We start from the raw sequence: 21108 nt of genomic DNA, 5'->3' as shown, positions 1-21108 counted from the left end.
AAGCTTTCATCTTTCCATTTAGTCATCAGCAAAAAATGTAGCACAGAAATCAGCATCTCTGAAAAAAGGCCAAGTGTGAAGAAGCGATTTGAGCCAAACTTTTCTATGCTTATTTCTTTGGAAACGGTCTACGTCATGTATGTCTGAGAGATTCCTGATTCTTCAGCAAAAACCATGAGTAACAATATTTAAAGAGCATCCAGTCATGCTCTCTGAATTATCTCTGAGGCTTAGAAAGACCATACATAGTTATCATAGTCCTCCTGATTTTGGGGAAGCTATTCTGACTCGTACCAGCTGAAAGTCTCAGGCTCTCACTGCAAACTTCAGTAACTGAACTTCAACAACCTTTGCCTTTGCTTATGCAGCCCCTGTGTTTGCATACGCAGTAGTGGCAGCTTGGAGATGAATACTTGTTTTGCAAGAGCCGAAGCCAGGGTGTGCAGGCAGGTTTGTGAAAGCTGTTACATAGGGGTAAGGAACAAAGATCACTTGAAAGTTCTTGTCCTTGTAAATACATTGTCTACTTTGAGAACAGATTAGAATTAAAAGCGTGCAAGCTGTACCCGTGCTAATGACTGACAAATGATGCACTTTGTCATCATGAACCTGATCCCTGAAGATGGATTTTTCAGGGCTCTGCCCTCCTCATGGTGATTCACCCACTGCTTTTTTTTTTTGTTTGTTATCTGATTTTACATGATTTTCCTCACCCATAAATAGCATTTAGTAAGCAGGGGAGGTTCAGCAAAGAACGAAGACTTGTTCTTGTTTATGTTTTTTTTTCCTGGCCATTTAAGACTTCTCTCCAAATCTGGTATTTCAACATCCCTGTTAGCACAGGCAAGCCAGGCAGAGCAGTGTTTACTCCCTGGTTTCACAGCTCCCGAATCAGGACCAAAGGCAGCATCAGGGTCACAGTTTTCATGATCCACAGCCTGACCCTGCTGAAACCTCTGTCAAGCACGTGAAAGCCTCCTGTGAGATCTGCCAACTGGAAGATAGCATCTAAATGTTGTCCTAAACCCAGCCAAAACCTTGAATACAAAGTGTGGTGGATTCATTCTGGCAGATATTAAAACACACCCCTCCCTGTGAATTCAGACTGTCCGTCAAGAACAGGTGTGTTTTCAGGTACTTACCTTCGACTTGAGCATTGGAGGAAGGACTGAAACACAGGTACAAACAGATGCTGTAAGCTGCTGATGCCAAATACACAGTCACTTCCCAGCACCCTTCCCGCTGACATTTGTCTCATGTCACGTTTCTGATTGTTCAGACTGAGGCTTCAGGAACTTGCATGTTCACGGGTTTTGTTTGTTTGGTTGTACACTTATGTCCTTGGTAAACCAAGTGAATGTCAGGTCTGGTCTAAGGAAGTGTGAATGTTGTTACAGAGTTTTAATTCAGTATCTCTGACCTACTTTGCAGCTGTGGCATAATTAATTCAGATTATTTATTCTGAGTCACCATGTGTAGAAAAGCCCTTTAGAGAACTAGGCTCCCCTTAAAGTAGCCCTGTGTGTGTATATATACACCTGCCTTTACCAATTTATCATTAAACAAGCCCAAAGCCAACGAAGGCAGCAAACTTAGCTGCTGGAAATTCCCCAGTTGCTGCATCACGAATGCAGCCTCCTGATTTCCTTTTTCTCAGGAGGGCTGAAATGGCGTTTCAGCGCTCTCGGCTGTTTCCATGAATATGCTTATTATTTAAATTGCGCACACAAGGCCAGAAGTTGTTGTTAGGATGGACATGGATCTCCTTGCACAAACAAAATGCACTCGGCCTCGTGGTTTTCCAGGTGTGAAAGCAGGAGGTGTCAGCTTTAGCCACATGAGTCAGTGTGGTCCAGCTCTTACCTCACTAACATTTTACGTATTAAATGATTGATGCAGGACGGATTGCAGGGCACTCAAAAATAGCCTCCATGTGATTTTGACTCTTCGTACCTCTGCACAAACCCACAATATAAGATCTCAACCTCACAAACTCTTGGTGCTGACATCAAGAAACCTGGCCCTAGAAAATGACGAGTAAATGCTGTATTTATGCTTTCTAATTAGCCTTTGCCGATCAACCCAGCTTTCTCAGGAGAGAGGCAAATGCATTTGCAGACAAATGGTTAACAGGATCCCATTCCTCTCTGCTGACCCAGTCATGTACAAGTTTGAAGCACAGAATAAACAGAAAGGATTTAAAATGCAAAATGACACACGAAGGAATATGGCAGCTGTCACCTTACAGACAAGGGTCCTAGGTGATTTAGGGGTTCACTGAGCTGTTCAGTGTCTCTGAACTCCTTTTGCTGGCCATGGGATGCCTAAATTGGTTAATCACTATTTTGCATGCTCCTGTTTTCCTCACCATCAGTGTTTCAGTGGAAAACTTGTCTGGGCAGGACCATAAGGACTTTGTACGCAAGTTGCATGAAAATGTGTTTGTTTCAGGTAAGGGGGTATTGGCTCTATGCTGTCAATCCTGCGTCCTTTCCAACCAGCAAAGAATGACTCTTTTCTCCAGAAGAAAGATCTTAAAGGTCTTAAAGGCTTTAAGATCTGCTAGATTAGCACCTTGAATTAAGTTCTGCTAGAGGGCTGATGTGTAAGGTTTCATAGGCCAACGAATGCCAGGGATGTGTGTACATCCCAAGATGTCATCAGAGCACACTACACATAATGCCTCAAAGACGAGTGTCTTACTGGATTCAAGGAAGAACTTGGGAATCTGTCTTTTTAAGTTGACCTGAACTCTCTTCCTCAGGATGGACGTGGGACAGAGGTGCTGGCAGAGATGTGCCCTGCAAGAAAGCCTGGATGTTGGAACCTGCTTCCCATGTTGGGCTGAAAATAGCATGTGCTTGGGGTCTGTCCAAGCAGGCTGTGAAGGCAGCTGCTGGGCTGGGTCTTTGGATGGAGCTGAGGCTCTGCTTCCCCTAACAGCAGAGGCACTACGAGGGCTTTCTGCCAGTGGCTGGCCGGTGAAATGCTGCATGAAGGAACCATTTCCATGTTTCCCTGCTTCTATAATTGTTGTTTTGTTTTGTTGCTTTTTTTTTTTTTATGGCTTGTTATGGTATTGGAAGCCTCGTGCAAGCATAATTGACTTAGGTTAACCGTTCTAACTTGGGGAAGCTTTTATGTCCCTCTTTACAGGGACTTCAGAGGATTTGAAATATGTTTGGTTCAAATGCAAAAAAAAACAACCAAATAAACAAAAAAATCCCTCTCCTAAACAAGGTTCATAAAAACAGAGCTGTCATAAGGCTTCAAGAGGAAATGTGGCCTTTTCAGCTTTTCAGTACATGCCTCTAATATACTAGTAGAATTTAGCACTGACTGTATGAAGGGTCTCCCTCGCACCCTCCTCTCCTTTTGTTAAGAACAGATGTGTGTCTGCCACCCCGTCTGGTTTCAGCAGAGAAGTTAATTTCTAATACCCCAGCATTTCAAAAAATAAAAATAAAATTTAATCCTCTTGCAAGCACAACCTCAAGGAGAGAGAGAGAGAGAAGCCTATTTTACACAAGCTGAAAATCTACTCGGTAAGACAGGCAATGAGGTCTTGGGTATTTTGTGATGGCATGTAGTGACAGGACCACTGTGTGGGGATATTTCTCTGGAGGAAACAAAAAAAACTAGGAAGTCTGATATCTGGCACCGAGGGACTTGTTCTCAATCTTTCTTCATTCATTCCTCATCCTTACACTATTTTGGCTTTTCACAGTCGGTCACAATGACAGTATTTTCTCTCTGTGGCAAGCGTCCACGATAAACTGAAAGCTTGAGAGATTTCTCACCGCTTTTTAAAATTAAACATCCCACTCGCCTTTGGCACATCTAAGTGAAAGGCTGGCTCTTGCATTATTTTTTCCCAGTGAAGCCAGTTCAGTGACCTTTTTGCCTGCCACTGTAAGGCTAGACTTCGGCCTGTTAAACACTAACTTGTGTTGCAAGAAATGACTGCAGAATGCTGTAGAAAGTCCCCGGCTGGAAGAAAAAGGTGTGTATGTTCAGGCTAGCGTGGTGACAGCTCTGCTCCAGGCAGGAGTCACTGTGCCTGAAGGTACAGATCGTAGTAACCTCAGTGGAGGCTTGCAGTCGTTTCCAGCCTGAAGTCACTTGCTGTGACCCTTGTGTTTTCATTTTTGTTGTCACCTTATCTCCATGGCACTTGCCCTGCGTCCTGGGCAATGCCCAATGCCATGTGGAGAGTGCATGAATGAAGACAATAAGTAGATGAAGATACAGGTCACCAGCACTGCGAGCTGGTCAGGACCAGCTGCATGATTTGGTGGTAGAAGGGTCTGAGGTATTTTAATGGGGCTTGCTATCTTTTGAAAGGTTCCTCTATTTTAGGAGCTGCTTTTGGTGTGCCAGGTATTTTGTCTCTCTAGCAGGATTCCTCCTGAGGTCAGTGTATGGACCATTACAGCCCAGTGTGCTCCATACTTCTGATTAAAAAAAATAAAATAAAATAAAATTTTCTGCCGCACTTAATGACAATATCTTACAGGGATGTAAGATATTGGTCAGTTCCCCAAACTCATAATGCTTGAAATGAAATAGTCTTCAAAACAATCTAAAGTCTTACAGGATATGCTGGTAATTGTGCTATCTTCTGTCTTAAACTGGGTTTCTTCCCAGAGGTACTTCTTTGTCACAGAAGCACTTTTGGTGGGTAATTTTTCTTTCTTTTGACTTATGTCCTGCATCTGAAATTTGGTCTCCTACAAATGGCAGAGAAATCCAATACAGGTGGCGGATGATGCACATCAACTCTGTTCAGATTTCTGCTGTGTTTATGAACAATCACCTGATGACCAGCTGAAAAGCATCGCTCTGAAATTTGCTGGAATGGTTCTTGTGATGCAAGGGAAATGCAGACATGAAACAACAGGAGCTGTCAAAGCCTGAACAGAAAAAGTAGGTTTTGTGAGTGAGATCCGCAGAAGGGCTCAGCACAGCACAGGAGATCTCAGCAATGGCTGAGAGGATACTACTGACAGCTACTGATCCTCCAAGTCTTTTCTGGTCAAAGTCTTATCTCTTTTCCATGTCATTTCCATCTCAGTCCTTAGGTTAAGCTGTTGGTTCTGGGCCCTGAGGACTGTCTTTGGGGATCAGGCAGCCCCCAGTCAGTAGTAAGAGCTGCCCTGTGGTGTTAGGGCATTTAGACACCCCCCAGGATCCACAGTGGGTCTGCACAGCCTGCTGCTTTGTTGCTGAAATGGGAAAAATGCATTTCAGTATAGGTTATTTTTTTTAACTTAGCTGTGCAGTTTCAGGAAATACAGTGAACGACAGCTGCAGGAGATGGGAAGTGAAAGGGTTTCCATGTTTTCAGGGGTTAAAACATCTCTGAAGTACACAGGACAATATCCAATGGCTATGTATTTGTCTACGATCTCATGGATGTAAGCACTGCAGACATAGCAGTGGGAAACATCCGCTTTCTGTTTCAGCGTTGCCATTGCTCAGCCAGGAACAAGTGTGTACAGCACCACACAGATGTGTATGGGCACCCTTTTCTTAGGAAAAAGAGAGGCATAACTCTGTTCTTAGTTTCCTCGAGGAATATCGGGATTTCCCTTCTCATTTAGCCTGCTGATCTCCCTCCTGTTAAGGCTGCCATTATCAGGAGAGCTGTTCGAGAGCATAGTATTACTTCATAACTCCAGACCAACGTGTTTGAAAGATGTTTCACTGTAAACTGTGTAAGTCTTCTAAGCCAGGCAGTTCACTGATTGCAGCACAAAGGAAAGAAACAGTTAAGCGGTCTGTATATCAGAAAAATTAAGAAAATGGCACCTGAGAATTTGATTGATCAATTCCAAGAGCGGTTTCCAAGCAGGGTACGTTCCTTCCCAGCAGGGTATGTTACAGCTGGTGCACACAAGGCAGTCACAAATCACAGATACACAGACATGTGGCAAACTTGTCAGGAGGTAAAATGTTATATACACAAGGGAAGTGATTACTCAAGTGATTTAATGGTGGCTGAACTGTGCATCTTCCATGGCTCTGCTGCTCTGCATTTCCAAATGTTACATTGGGGACAGGGAGAAGCCACTTGACCATTGCAAGCTAATTGCAAGGAAAAGACAAAAATGTTTGTCTTTTGTAGTAAACACAGGGCATTGTGTACAATGCATTATACAAATACGACCTCATGTTGCTTATGCTTCTCTTGGAGGGGAGGGATAGAAAACCAAACATGCAGGACTATAAAATATGTCGGGTGTTTTTCATTCTTGTGTGAGTTTTGGGGAACAGCATTGCTCCCTCAGCTTATATATATGAACATCATGCAGGAAAAGCTTGAAATACTGAGGTTCCTAGTAGATTCTCCTGATTTCCACAGCTGAATTGAAAATCTAACCTATGGATTAAATATGCATGAACCACATAACACCAGACCTAATCCTCTGTCTTCTGTTAAAGACATCAGTGTTTGATTTGCTTTGTTGTTCTTTGAATATTGTGGAGTTCAGCCTTGCTCTGTTTCATATTGCATAGTGGTTGTTCTCAAAGCTGAGCGAATGGGATCAGCAGGTTTGCTTGCTTGTCTTTTAATGTAATTGTGTCTCAGATCTTGTCTATTTAATCAGCAGGCCCTTGATACTTGTTCGAATACTTAAAACAACATTTTCTGAAAAGAATAGCTTGTGAATTTTATCCCTGTTTGTAATAAATCAATTTCAGAATGAAAATACTTGTGAAAAGCAAAAAAAAAAAAAAAAAAAAAAAGTGATAAGATTCTTATTAAGTCAGTGTTGTTTGTGTCCTCTACTCCAGTTTTCATGCAAGTTTGTTCTTGTGTGAAGAGCAGAAACAGTAATGATGACTGATGATGACTGTATGTTTTTCCCTCTTTGAGAGATTTTAGTAGCAGTTGAAAGTACCACAGATTATTTTAATAGAACCAAATAAAATATGAATGAAGACCTCTACTCAGAGCAGGAACACTTTTCTATAGTATTGCCAAACCTATACGGTTTCATTCCTTAAAAGAGGCGAAGGATATGACGCATCATACAGCTGTGATTTTATTGAGCCACAGCATTCCCTGAGGATGGAGATGAGACCTCAACTCCTTTACAGCCAAAATAAATTGTTGACAATGTGCATGTAGTACCACAGTGAAGGAGCATTTCTTACACTCTGTACATCAAATGTCTGTGTGTTGTTTGGTGGCCCAGCAGCCACCACTACAGGCATCTTAAAGACCATAACTACTTCTCTCTGTGATGGGATTAGAAATGTTCTGCACCTCATTTTCCTGCTGCAAAGATACTTCCCTGATGCTGAAGGAGTCACCTCAAAACACCTTCCTTCCTCCTCTGCATCCAGTGGGTCACCGTAACCTTTCTGGGCCCAGTGCAGAATATGGGATGACAGCTTAATCTTGTCACGTTTGGGAACGTCCCCTTCACCACACTGAGCTCCTCTGTGCCTGCCTGTTAGGCTGACCTGTGTTTTTTTTTCATTGGCAATGTCATGCTGACCTAGGACATCTGATTTTCTGCTTGTTGCAGTTATTTTGTAATTACCACACATTAATATGGTCTTTCATCTAGCACTGACTCCTTTGCCTTCCCACACTGTTCACCACTGGCATTTCCCCAAAACTTTTGTTAGTGCTTAAACCATACACACATGTGTATATGTGTGTGTATATATAAAAATTGTGGGAGAGACAGCCAGGCACACACAAGAAAATATACCATGGGTCACTCATTTACTCTTCACAGTCCTTATTAGGCCGTATCAGGCTGAGAGCCCCCTACAATGAGTTTCCAAAACAACCATTTTTCTTTTTTCAGTGTGCATGTAAGTCCCTCATCTGTCTCATCAGCAGTTATAGACGCATGCTAGAGTGACTTGCTGTAGGTCACTTTGGTACGTGCCTCCTTCCTGCTCTACCTTTGAACTTTTCCACGTAATGGCAGCCAGAAGAAACATGGCATGTGTTACCATATTCACAGGATGCCTACACCTGGACAGAGGAAACCCCAAGTTTACAGAGGTTACTCTGTAGCAAAGTGTTGGTAACAACTGATTGAAGAAGTATATATTTCACTTCCATGTGGCTTTGCTTGCAATAACAGCCCCTTTTGTAGGTGAAGAATGTCAAGGAGGTGCCATGAATATAATCGCTTCTGAGTTAAAGTACAGGACAAAATTTAAAACAGAAGAAAAGTGGCCCAAAATCCTTAACTAGGCTGGCTTGCAGGCTTGCCATGGGAAATGTGCACAGGCATATCTTTGTGGACCTCTGGCAAAGTCTTGAAACTCAGATCAGAATTGACTTTAGGATTAGAGGTGACACGGTAGAAATGGAAAGCATGCAAGCATGATTTGGGGGTGCTATAGTGTTTTTCGTTGCACAGTATGTTTTTGTGAGAAGAACAGCCTTCTGGTTAGGGAGTTTCTCACTTTACTGGGCCCATTTATTGTACAGCCACGTTAGCTAGATGGCATGTAAGAAGCAGTGAAGCGGCTCAACTTTCACTCCTTTCAAGGCGGAAGGGCCCCCGTAGTGTGACACGTGGGGAACAGACTTCAGCTATTTGGTTTTACTGAGGAGACTGGCAGGTAGGGGTACACCCATGGAGAGTTCAGACAGACCTGCTGGTGCAGCTGAAGTCCGGCATTCAATATTCTGAAGCCTTCTTTTGACTTTTAGACAGAAAAGGCCAAAGGGGATTACCAAATGTCTACATAACAAGAGGACCAAGCAGAAGGCATTGAATTACTTCAAGGTTACCGTGAGGAAATAGATAGCCTGACTTTTATGCCTAGATGGCTACTTTCTATGGCAGATTAATAAGGTGCTGTGAACTTTCTCTGTCTCTGTAATTTGAGGCCATTAGTCCCATGCACAGTAGTTTTTAAGGTGAGCTTGCATTAAGAGACCAGAGGTTCCCTGGAAATGTCAGTTTTGTTACTGGCAAAGTTTTGTTTCCCTGAAATGGCAGCCAGGGCCTCTGCTCTTTGCAAGGACTGTTTGATATGCATTTGGACTCTGAGGTAAACTTTCCTTCTTTCCCCTATTCCCAACCCAAGCCTATCAATAAAAGATGTGTGACTACATCAGTAAAATGGTTCACACGCTGTGCAGGTCACCGACCACAGTACCTAGTGCAAAAGGAGGGGCTGACATTGCCTTTCTGTACTTTAATTCCTTATGCAATAGTGATGTTGCCTCACAGTTACTGTAGGACCCAGCTCTGCCTCACTTGTATTCATAGGTAACAAGAAAGCAGTGAAAACTACCAACCATTACCCAGCCTTTCAGCTAATACCTCAGGGGACAGAAGGGTAACTAATTTATTGTTTAAACTATAAAACAGAAGAGGCATTTGGAAAGCTTTCAGTCATGCAGAAATAAATACTAGTTCTTACAATTAACCACTTTTTTTAAATGTACACAACAGCATTAGAAATCAGTTAAATATGTAAAAATATATTTCGGCTACAAAATAGCATACTGAACTTAGTCACTATGATTAAAACCAAGCTATTTACTCGCCATGCTAGTTAAATTTCCAGCCAGAATAAAGGTGCAGGCAGGTGCCATGTGTAAAGGTAAACTAGTTTCAGACAATGTGCCATTCTGTGTGGGTGCAACCTGGTAGGACACCCTTGCAGGAGGCCAAAAAAGCCTTGAGGGACCTCTAGCAGATGGTGTTTATGAAGCAAGAAGGAGAAAATACCTCAGTAATCCTGGGATTGATTTGGGGTCACACTGCGAAGTCCACCTCTGCTCTGTGCTCCGTGAAGGTTCCTAGACAGCACGTGTAGTGGCTTTTCTGCAAAGGGATCAGAGGGGAAAACAAAATTAAAAAAAAAAAAAATTGCTTGGCAAAGTAATGGGGTGAAGCCTTTCTGGCACGATTTTGCCCCATCTGCACCCACTTGCTACATAGGGAAACATACCCGGCAGTGTGGGGTACATCGCAGACCTGTGGTGTTTTAACACACCAAAAAGAAAATGTTGGGAAGGGCACCTCATGCCAGGCTGATGTTGCTCCTGAAAGATGCTAGGAGAGGGCATGGGTTTGCTTTTTAAAATGCTGTTCTGAGGCTGCCCCCCCAGTGAGGAAGAATAGTGCTAAAAAAACCCGCCAGCACTCCCCATCCCAAACCTCGCTCTCCTCAGCGCTCCCCACAAGCTGCATGCATTTCAGGGCATGGGAAAGTTGTTTTGATGCTCGACCTGTGAGAAAACAGGGCTGAAACTAAGGGTGAGAAAGGAGAAGACGTGACTTACAACCACCTGGGGCCCGTTTGTCCCTTCGATGCTTCTGACCCCAAAATGGCGGCCACAGGGCCCCAAAATGGCGGCCACAGGGACCCAAAATGGTGGCCACAGGGACCCAAAATGGCGGCCACGGGGCCCCAAAATGGCGGACACAGGGACCCAAAATGGCGGACACAGGGACCCAAAATGGCGGCCATGGGACCCTATAATGGCCTCCCTGAGGCCGCCATAGGGTGTTGCTGCCACGGGGGCTGTGCCCTGGTGCTCCTCACTGCCCTACTGTGGCTTCCTTGCCCCACTATGGCCTCATGGTGTGGGCTGGGATGGTATCCAGCTTCTTTAGGGAGGCACAGCATCACTCACGTGGTATCTGGCAAAGGAAAGCGCACACTTTGCTAAGGGAGTGCTCAGGCTCGCATTGCAAACCTTTACAACTAGTCTTTAAAAGTAGTAACATTACCAACTGTTAAAACCTCTTCCTGGCACCAAAAAAAAGTGGGATTATGAAGGGATAGAGCTGTTTATCAGAGGCTCCCTTGTGGACAGGAGATTCTAACTTGGAACTGACAAGGATGGGGCAATACCTTCTTAACCCACTTCAGCAAAGGTTTGTGGAAGGACATGCACGCAGAAAAAGAGAATAATCTTTTGCATGGAGGACTCGGAGGCCCATGATTAAAACCACTGTGAAGCAACCACAGGGTTGTCCTCAATGTAGTCCATTTCCTCAAATCCACAGGAAATTTGGTGGTACCAAGTCTTGTCAAGAAAAATGTTGTTTCTGCAAGTAAGCTCAGCTGTGTGATGTATGGTTGCAATATCTTGTAAGGCTAGATGTTATCCAGCACAGCCTAGGTTTGCACTTGGGGCTTTTGGTATGCCTCTTTTTGTTGGTATATCTACTTTTCGTTCATCTGCCTAGCCTCTTTTTCCACCCCTCCAGTCAAAAATAATAATAATAAAGTATTTGTTTTTTGACATAACTGATAGCACTGGGAAGGAGTTCTTTCACCATTTTAAAAATGCTGTATGGGAAGGTACAGAGTAGGTGGTGGCAAGGGCGACTTTCCAGCATGGAGATTTATGTGGGACTTGTATGGGATTTATATGAGCCTTATGCAGGTCTGTTTTTGGGGGTGCTGAGAACGGCATCGCTCTGCCTGCTTTGGGGAGCAGCAGGGCCTAGGCCAACTAGTGCAACAACAATGCAACAATCACTAAAGTAAAGCTAACCTGTTTCGCAACAGTCTGAATTACGTTCATGTTCCTTATTAGATTTTGCAAGCACAGTTTATCCCTCATTTCCCTGGGTTACAGGCGCCATCTCTTGGAGTGCTGCTGAACATTTTTTGTTTTTATTTTGAATAGCAAACTTGTCTTGAGATCTTGCTGCCTCTCTCCCCTGACTGCTTTTTCCTCCACTCCTCAAAAACTGAGCTTGTGCTCTGCAGGGCAGAGCTGTGAGCCTGCTTTCAGGCAAGCAGGAAAGCTCTGGGGAGTAAATGCTAGCAGGGACCCAAAAGGATAATGGTCTTGGAGTACAAACCAGTGAAATTTGGGCTTTTTATTTCTGCCTTAATGCAGAGGGCCCCAGAAGTCCCATCCCAGAGGATGGGCTTGTGACTCTGGCTGACTGAATGTCCAAACACTCAAAGAGAGCAACCCCATGTGTGTGGGTGCTTGATGTGTGATTTAGGTTTTCCTGACTAATGATTTAGAAAATTGGCTCCCACAGCCAGAGCTGGGACCTCCCCCTCCCACCTACAATCTGACCCACCACTCCTCCCTCCCATCACCAATCCGACCCCCTCCATCCGCCATGCTCTGCCCCAATGTGACCACACAGAAAGCAAGGTTTGGGTGTCCCCAGGGTGAAGATCCTTTTTTTTTTAATATCTTTATTATGGCTGCAGTGATGTATCAGCTGGGGAGGATACAAGCTGGATGCTTCCTTCCCCTCCTGGTTCGGGAAACAGCAGCATTTCACATCCTCCAGTGGGACCCCCCGCCTTGTTTTTTGCTGTTCCACACCTAAATCAGCGCACAGGAACCCTGCTTGCATGCACTTTCCAGGTATGCGGTCACCTGCAAGCAGGGCAAAGGAAATGAGACTTGATGAGCCCGGGGCAGGTGACTGCCTTCTGCATGATGTGGGGTAGTGGGAGATGTTGCCCTACCTGTGCAGCGCAATAAAGAGGTGGCGAGTTTGCGGGGCAGCACGTGGAAGCGAAATCAGCTCTCTGATCCACCAGCTGTGTCAGCAGCTCAGGGCTGGCTTCTGGCATAGTCTTCTTCATGCTGTCCCTCAGCCTGCAGTTTGGGGCCAGAGGGGAGGATGTGTCAATGTGGGGTGGGCTTTTGTAGGGACCCGGGTGTTTTCAACCTCCAGACCATGGTGCAGACAATGCACACCTTGCCAAATTCTGACGGCATCATCAGAGGAAATGCTTCCCTGATGCCATGGGAGAAATGAAGCTCGTACAGCCAGGTTTCAAGGACAAAGACTTGGACAAATTTAAATATGAGTTTCTGGGAGCACCAACAAAGGGTGATGAGCTCTTACCTCTTCTTGAAGTCAAGGAAATTCATCTCATTGTACTGTCCACAGAACTGGTTGGCGTTTTCCAGGAAGGTGGGCAGCTCTGCTCCCACTTGCTGTCGCTGTGTGGCATAAAAGAAGGGGATTTCTACAACCAGGACTGGAAAAGAGCCTCTGTGGAGGGTTTTGGGGAATGCAGGAGCTGGAGAGGGAGGCAATGTGCAATGACAAGGGAGTTTATGGTGTGTAAAACAGAGGTGTCCCTCCCGGTCACCTTGCTGTCAAGGCAGGCAGAGGCGTCCTTGGCAGAGCAGCACTCCCTGATGACATTTTCAGATGCATCGTACAGTTTGCCAAGGAAGACGTCAGGGACATTGGTGTGCCTCCGTGACAGTTCAAACATGTACCTGAAGTGGGGCAGTGAAAACAAGTTAATATTTAGTATTGGCTGTGCCTGTTGAAGCTGCCAGCTCTTGGATGCAGCAGTGATGTACACCCTACGGTTCCAAGCCCTTCTCATGGCGTGTGGGTCTCTTGGGGCTACCATGAGAAAAATCCTAATAATTAAGTTGTGTAATGACAAGGAGGGTGAAAATACCAGAGATAGTGGGTTCTGGGGTGCTGACCTTCTGGCATGGAGGGCCCCATCGTCACCACACAAGTGCTTGTTGGTCGGCTTCTGCAGCTCAGGCAATTTGGGGGCTGTGGCTGGTTTCAAGGCGGTGATGCAGAAGTAGTTTTGCATAATGTCTTTTCCCGCACAGCAGTCAGCAAATCTTTCATCTTTGGTCGACAGTGCAGCACAGACCTTTGCAGTGTGCTCTGATAACTGCGGAGGGAGGAGCAGAGGGGACGTGGGGCTCAGCATCCTGCTCAGGGAGCCCCCTAGCCCTGGGGAGGGCTCAGGGCTGCCCTACCTTCTTCTGCATGCAGTCCTCAGCCACCGAGTCACAGCACTGGGCAAACACCTCAGATGCGTCCTCTGCCAGAGGAGAAAGGTCCTCAAATGAAGCGCTTGGTATCATCTGGGCAAGCATGGTCAGGTAGCTGGGCAGACACAGCATAGATGGGACATAAGGATTTCAGCTCATCTGTTCCGTAAACTTAAATAGTGACCATAATCACTTCTAATATTTCTATATTTGCACTTTTTGTCTATCCTACACGCTGTGTGTGTCATCCGTGCATGTAGCACCCAAGCACTCCCACACAGAACAACCAGCCTTGGTCTGTGGAAGTAACCTTCATCTTAGCTGAAATATATCCTGGTGAAAACCAGAAAGGAACCACCATCTGAAATGGGAAAGTGCTCCCCTGCTGACCTGCATTAAAGGCCAGAAAACACCATTTCCACTTTTTACCTGAACTTCACTTTGTCCTTCCCATATACCGTGAAGCGGGAGCAAGCCCTGTTTGACATCAGCGTGAGTAGGGAGAGGGTTTTTCTTTGCAGTTTCTGCAAGAAGAAGAAGATGTGGCTATAGAGTGGGTGGTAGGGTGGAGATATCCTCCAGGTGCAATGGAAACTTCTCCATCACTGCCTCTCCATAGCAAGGTAAAAAATACTGTGCCTGGTGAGTTGCTGTTTGGTTATGCTGTGAGCAGCCCTGTGATTCAGCCTCCTTTTATTACCTACTGCAAAAAACAACGGTACTACTTCTGCTGAATTTTTGTGCTAATTAGAGCTTCATGAAAATTGTCCTACCAAAACCCAGGTGGATTTCCTAACAGCTTCGCTCATGTCTGGAAATTCAGACTGTATCATTTAACTTCAAATTCCACAAAACTGAGAAGAAGCAAAAGCAGAGGAAAAAGGGAAAATTTAAATCCAGCAAGCTTCATGCTGTTGGGCTGGGCATGAGCAAGGCTGAGTTTGAGACACCCATGGCTGTGGGCATCTGTGGGGCAAAGGAGCAAAAGGGCAAAGCAGGCCTGGGGAGCAGACTCACCTCCTTCAGGAAACAGACGGTGGGTGCTGAGGATATACAGCAGGTGGAGACCATGGAGAGGAAGTTCCTGGTGGAGCCCAGGAGCACAGGCAAGGGTGCCTGGCCATAGCTGCTGACGTACTCGTACAGGAACCTGTGGCAGAGGTGGACCTCAAACACCCCAGCACCAGGTACTCAGTAGCAGATATGTTTTTGGGGGTGTTATAGCTGTACTGGGGATGTCAGCCTTTCAGGCACCTTCCTGTGCTGCTGGCTTATTACCATTGACCCACCTTATGTCCCTCTCTAACCTCTTGCATGGCGAAGAAGCCACCTCCATCCCTCATCCATTTTATAAAATCCTTTCCTTGTGGCATGCCCAAACACAGAATGTACCAAGCTTTTGTTTGGATGCACTAGTAGCTCCATAAAAGGGTTGGCAAAGAGCCATGGCAATGGTTGCTGCTGCCTGGGACAGTGGCATAGGGGCAAGATGGGGAAAGATGTACGTAGTGGTGTGAGCTGTAGGGTGTTATCACCTCCTCATCCCTGTGGACGGCAGCAGTCAGTCTGGCTGCAGCAGCACTGCTGAGTGCTGCAGTGTTTAATACAGCTTCTTTATGGTCAAGGCACTTTTGCAAAGTGAAATGATGACTCCTGGGAGAGAGCTTGGTGGCCCTAAGTGAAGGAAAGGTGGGAACCTTTATATTGCATCCAAGAAAGTAAAGGATGGGCTTCAGGGTGAACATGAAGAAGCCCTCCAGATTGCTATCAATTTTTTTTTTGTCATTATCCAGATGTTGACCAGCATGTGTGCACTCTGGCTTGGCATCCCAGCAAGCCTGAGTGCTTCTTCCAGCCTGGCCCAGCCTCCCAGCCCTTACCTGTCGGCAAAGTCCTTGGGGTCCTTCTTGAAGGCCTGGCAGAGTTCCTCGTTGGAGGGCTCGATGTAGTGGGGCAGCTGGCGGGGTGGGTGCTGCAGGGCGGCCAGGCACAGCTTCTGCTCCAGGCCTTGGTGGACACAGCAGGCGGCCGTCCCTGGGTGGGCAGGGAAAGGCGAGTCGGGGCCACAGGACTTGGCCGACAGGGCTGAAGACTGCAGGAAGGGAGAAGGATGCTTGCCTAGGGTTGGAGGCTGCTCCCCCAAGTTGATCATGTCCACGGTTTTAGGGACTGACAGAGGGTAGTGGTCAACCTACCCCAGCATCGTAGCAGGAGGGGTCAGCGCCATCGGTGCAGCAGGTCTCTGCCAGCGAGACAATCTCACGCACGAGGTGGCTGATCTCCTCGAAGGTGGCGTTGGAGAACTTCTTGCTGTTCATGATGAGGGTCCTGGGAGCAAAGGCAACAAGAGGATGAACTAAAACTTTCTAAAAAGCCCACATCAACATAAGCCTGATGAAACTCAGTCTAACAAAACCCCATGGAGATCATCAATGTTAGTCCCACAAGAACCAGCAGCACGTCCTCAAAAACTGTGACTGGTCTCTGTGATCAGATCTCGGGCTGGGGCTGTTGTGGCCAGGGGGATGTGCACCAGCTCTTACAGTTCCTTGCTATTTGGCCACCTTACTGGTTTTGAGAAGTTCAGTTGTGGAACAAGCTTTTCTCCTGTAGGTAGGCCCATTTAGAGTAATAGGAGCCCTTGTTTGCGGGGAGTGAATAAATGACCAAATAAATCTGCCAGTTTCCAAGCTATTTTTTAATTCTGGTGGGGGGTCTTGGCTTATGTGCTGAATTTGCGTGCTGAATTTGGGAGGGTAAATATTGTAGGAGGTACCTACAGGGTTCGGAAGTCGTCCTTCCCCATGGTTTTGAACTCTTGGCATACTTTGTCCCGGACATATGCTCTACCTGTAAATGCAGAAAAAGAAGAGTTTGGGATCAGTTCGCTGATTCTGCTTATGTGGGTGCGTCATTCCCACAACCTTTCTCCCTGCAGAAACAAATAAAAAACCAGCACTGCTCAGCTCCATTGAGCCTACTGTAGGATATAACTCGGATATTTCGCCTTTTGCAGGGGAAAACCATTATTAAGTACTTCATGCTGTTTTGGGGAGCTGAGATGATGTATCTTTTCTTCGCATGTATTTATGCAGAGATGCTCATACCATGTCTGTGTTTTACTCTCATTCTCATTTCCCTTCTTGGCAGTCCTAAATCACACAGGTCTCATCTGAAAACAGAAATCTTGCCTTATTCACTTTAGGGCTGTTCTTTAGCACGCAACAGCTTCTCCTCTCATGTCAGACCTGGCTGTGGTCCCTGATGCTTGGGACTTGCTGCCGCTGCCCAGCCCATTTGGGGGAAGTGGCTCTGTTACCTGGGTTGTGCTGCTGCAGTTTGCATCCAAAACAAGGGGGAGAAGGAGGAACCCTCCCTGTAATTGAGAGAGCTGCAGGAAAATGTCAGGCACACTCGGCCATTACGCACGCGGACATTCCTATATGGCTGAAACAGGCAGTGTTGGTTTTTATCTGGGGCTGTGGAGGTCAGGAGCAGGCAGCAGCAAACGCATCCCCAGCCTCTCTTTCATCCCTTGGAAATAATATTGATTTTTTCTTGCAAAAAAAAAGGCATCACTTAGACTTTGCTACTGTCAGGGTAAACATTGATACTGTGCTGGCCTCTCTGCTGCAATATTGACATGATCTTCCCTGGGGATTTTGGACCAGAAAAGATCCCCCTCACCCCCTTTGGGATCCCAGCCACAGCTACATTCTCCTGCCTGCATCTCTCACACTCCTGCCAAATCTCTGTTTTAGCCCGCTTCCCCTTTGCTTTTTCGGCAGTGTGTCAGCCCCAGCCTCCACCAATGCGACACGGGGTCATTTTACCCAAACCACAGGGTTATACACCACTTTATCAGCCAAAGGTCAAATTGCTTCAGTAAGGAGAGAAAAAAAAAAAAAAAAAAGAAAAAAAAAGAAAAAAAAAGGTAAGGGTAATTTTTCAAGGTTGCATTTGTGGGGGGAAGAAGTTTTTGTAAAAAGGTAATTCTGGGGCTTTCAGCATGAAATTAGAGGCCATTTGGGGAGGGATTTGTCTGCTGGTAACCAAGCAAAGCTCAGGGAATAGCAAAGCAAGAGAGAGCTCTGTGGCTACAAGCAGTAGGTACAAATCCTAGCATTTCTGCAGAGAAAAATACATCTCTGAAGCAGATGGAATGAAGGGGGCAGATAGCACTTTGCTGTGGTTGTCTGAGGATTTGTTGCTGTCATTACTGGGGAGATGGTCCCTGGAAGGAAGGGAAACCTGCAGACCGTCCTACCAGGATGAGCATTAGTGTGTCTAGCTGTAGGTGTGTCTTGAAGTCTTGAATTCCTTCTCTTTCTCAGAATCCAGTACTGAAGACATATATATATATATATATATATTTATTTATTTATTTATTTATTTTAGCAGGTCTATGCTTCCCCGCTGAGCAGCAGAGGAAGCAAAATGTTGCTCATTGTGAGCAGAGAGCAGGGTCCTAGACATTCAATTCACCTAGCTCCGTAAGGAAAAAAGAGCCAGGGATGGAAAACCCCACTTTTGAGTTTACTGACATTAATACGCAGGGTGTCATGGACCCTGTCTAGTACAGGGTGACAGCTCCATTGCAGCCACAGCAGTACAAGGATTTCAGGGGTAAGCGCTCTTACCTCGGTGTTCGGCGTGGGTTGTGGCAAAAAGCAGCAGCAGGAGGGTGACAGCCACCTTCATGGTGCAGCGTGGCCAGGGCAGGGACAGCAATCACCACCACTGCTCTCCCTCCCCATGCAAAAAGCAGCAGTGGGAAACCCAAACCAGAATTTATACGGGGCTCCTGAGCATTACTGGATCAATGATTAATCCTGGCCACAGGGCAGGGGGCAAGCATCCTAGGCTCAGGGTGCCAGCACCTCCAAAATGGGGCTGATTTTAATAATTAACCCAGGGAAAACAGCAGCACATTGCTATGGGAGTCCAGACAGAGAGTTTCTACCCATGACCCATGCAAAAGCAGATGTACGGGGGAAAGTATCCTGTGCATCCTATGAGTGCAAAGCAGTGTGCTCTGAGCCTGATACATGGTCTTTGCAGGTACTTGTGAGGATGGGGATGGCTCTTTTGGGTGGAAACGGGTGATGGTCAGGTGTCAGCCTTAGAGAAGGCAGATAGCAGGCATCGTGGTTGGAAAATGGAGCAAAAGCCAGGGTGCTTTCCCCTGTGAGACACCCCACTGAAGCAAATATGCCAGCTGAAATGTTGTGCAGCACAGTGATGATTTTTTTAGGTGTGCAGAATAACAACAAACTTAAAATGCTTGGAGAGATTCATTCGTGACCTCTAGAGAGCAGAGCAGTGTTTGGTTAAAAGAAAAATGGATAATATATATATATATTTTTGTACAAACACATAGCCTGTTTCTCCTTTGACTATCCCACATGATTCAAGCTGTCACTTGGTGCACTGCTGAATTGCCATCTATTTGATTCTTTTTTAACAAAATCCTGTGTGAATCTGCTATAAACAGCTTCAGGATAATAGCTCATGAAACCCTCCATGTGATGCTTCAAAATTAATCCGCTGGTGCAGAGCAGGGCAAACATGGCAGCTCTGCATGGGTCCTGCTGGCTGGGACATGGGTGCTGACAGCCCTAAACTGGCCCCGTTTCTTGTAGGACGGTCACTAACATGCTCATGAGAAGCCAGAAATGAGTCCAGCAAACAATAATAAGCACAGTGGCACATCGCAAAATCAGCATCGAGTCTTAATTTGAGCTGTGTCTGGAGAGAAATGGCTGAGGCACCAGATGTTGCTACTCAGGAGATCACCCAGACCCTTTCCCAGCTAATCCCTAACCAGAGAGAACCCATTTAACAGCAATTTTGTCCATTTATTTCCTTAGAAATGTGCTTTTGAAGAAAGGGAACTGATTGAAAATAACATTTGAAACACCGGGTGAATCGTTGGGATGAGTTATTCGGTGGCACATTGAGGTGACTCCCTTTGTTTTCTTTCCCTTGGGGCCACTTGGGTAGTGCCTGCCAACTGCTGCCCTATTGCATCATCACCGGGCGCTATGACTTCACAACCAGCCACCTTCATATCTGTGGGGCAGCTGGAGGGGGGACTCCAGAAAGCATGGAGGCAACATCGGGCACGTCAGAGTACCAGCGTGGCCGGCAGCCTCAGCGCATCTGTGGCAGGATGAGATTGTCTTCCAGCTACCCCAGGGAGCAGGGCAAAAGCCAGCAGCAGCTGGACACCGGCAGGAGGCGAAGTAAAAGTGTGGGTGATGGAAAGAAGCGCTGATAAATGTGGTGGTTTATCAACGGAGAAGCAGCGGTGGTGGGGCACAGTGGTGAGGCAGGGAACTCACGATGCTCTCTCTGCCCCACAGCTCCCACATCTCCGCTGCAGAAGTCCAGGAGGAAAAGGACGGACCAGTAACTCGGCTCCCTGCAGGTTCCTGTACTCGCAGCTTCCCTGTTCATCGGCCACTACCGTCAGAATGTGACACCCCTGCATCCCCTCCCCAGACAGCCCACTTGCTGCTGCCTGTGCAGTGCAAGCCTGCTAATAAAGTCTTGAAAGCATTCCTGTCTCTTGTCTGGTTGCTAGCGCTGTGCTGCTGGAAAGGGGCTGTGGGGTGGTGGGGAGAGGGGCAAAGGGGACACGGCAGAGTTGGGGGGTGAGAGCCACTGGGGAGAGGGTCCTGGGGTGTGCTGAGCCCCTGAAACTTGACAGGAAGCAAGGCACAGAGGAAGGTGGTGCTGAGCCAGGAGGAAGCAGTCCAGAGGTCTGCGCCCATCCCTGTGCGTGGGCATGTGGTGCTGGCTTGTCCCAAAGGTGCTTCTGTGTTGTACCAGGACAAAGGAAGGCACGACTGTGGTCTGAGCTGCAATGAGGGGAGGAGGAGGGGTTGGGATGGCCATTTCTGTCCTTTCTGGCCCCAAACAACATCGCTGCAGAGCAGCCAGGCTGTATTCCCAAGTCTGGCACAGACCCTGATGGTCTCAGCAGTGTTTAAGTTGTTACATTTTCAATTTTAAAGGAACCTTTTTAAAAATACACGCTTGAGGACTTGTACAAAGTGCAGGAGAAGGAGGAAAAATAATAACGAAACAAACAGAAAACTGAAGATTGAGGCCGGAGCCTCAACCTGCCGCGGGCGGCTCATCCCTTGGGTACCGAGGGATGCCGAGGGAGATGCTGCCAGCGCCCCTTTGTGAGCAGACAGTGGGACCAGCCCCCACCCACCACCCCTGGCAACGGGGGGGTTGTTATAAAGGGCCCCCCTTCCCCAGAACCTGTCCTCACCACCAGCAGCGGGTCAGTGCCGGGGGGCCGAGCGGGCGCGGGGATGGCGCGGCACCGGCAGGGCTATGGCAGGCGGTACGGGGGG

The 21108-nt window shown here is 46.7% G+C and overlaps 1 protein-coding gene and 1 long non-coding RNA gene across 2 annotated transcripts in view; one reads left to right on the top strand and one right to left on the bottom strand.

Annotated features, from left to right (window-relative positions):
* LOC116489201 overlaps positions 1 to 20241 on the top strand; it is a 28467-nt gene extending 8226 nt beyond the window's left edge. Inside the window, exon 3 of the long non-coding RNA XR_004253250.1 lies at positions 20104 to 20241. This is a non-coding gene — a long non-coding RNA (uncharacterized LOC116489201). The remainder of the gene's footprint in view (positions 1 to 20103) is intronic.
* Positions 12299 to 18439, bottom strand: GC (GC vitamin D binding protein). Its single transcript, XM_032187402.1, has 12 exons — positions 18379 to 18439; positions 16519 to 16588; positions 15934 to 16066; positions 15619 to 15830; positions 14756 to 14888; positions 14168 to 14262; positions 13724 to 13853; positions 13433 to 13635; positions 13081 to 13213; positions 12831 to 12928; positions 12445 to 12577; positions 12299 to 12352 (listed from the first exon to the last, which is right to left on the bottom strand). The coding sequence occupies exons 1-12, from the start codon at positions 18437 to 18439 to the stop codon at positions 12299 to 12301; spliced, it is 1455 nt and encodes a 484-aa protein (XP_032043293.1).
* Positions 20242 to 21108: the final 867 nt, after the last annotated feature.

The sequence above is a fragment of the Aythya fuligula genome, chromosome 4 (genome assembly GCF_009819795.1).
Source record: "Aythya fuligula isolate bAytFul2 chromosome 4, bAytFul2.pri, whole genome shotgun sequence".
NCBI classification, from domain to species: domain Eukaryota; kingdom Metazoa; phylum Chordata; class Aves; order Anseriformes; family Anatidae; genus Aythya; species Aythya fuligula.
The sequence above is the reverse complement of the archived record's forward strand: the minus strand, read 5'-3'. Positions and strand labels throughout refer to the sequence as shown.

Bases quoted from the DNA above. Each gene is read 5' to 3' on its own strand.
- GC (XM_032187402.1), bottom strand. From the start codon at position 18,439: ATGAAGGTGGCTGTCACCCTCCTGCTGCTGCTTTTTGCCACAACCCAC. The intron at 14,263-14,755 runs GTGAGTCTGCTC...TTCTTCTTGCAG, and splicing joins CCGTCTGTTTCCTGAAGGAG to AAACTGCAAAGAAAAACCCT. The intron at 12,578-12,830 runs GTAAGAGCTCAT...CCCAAACTGCAG, and splicing joins TTCCTTGACTTCAAGAAGAG to GCTGAGGGACAGCATGAAGA.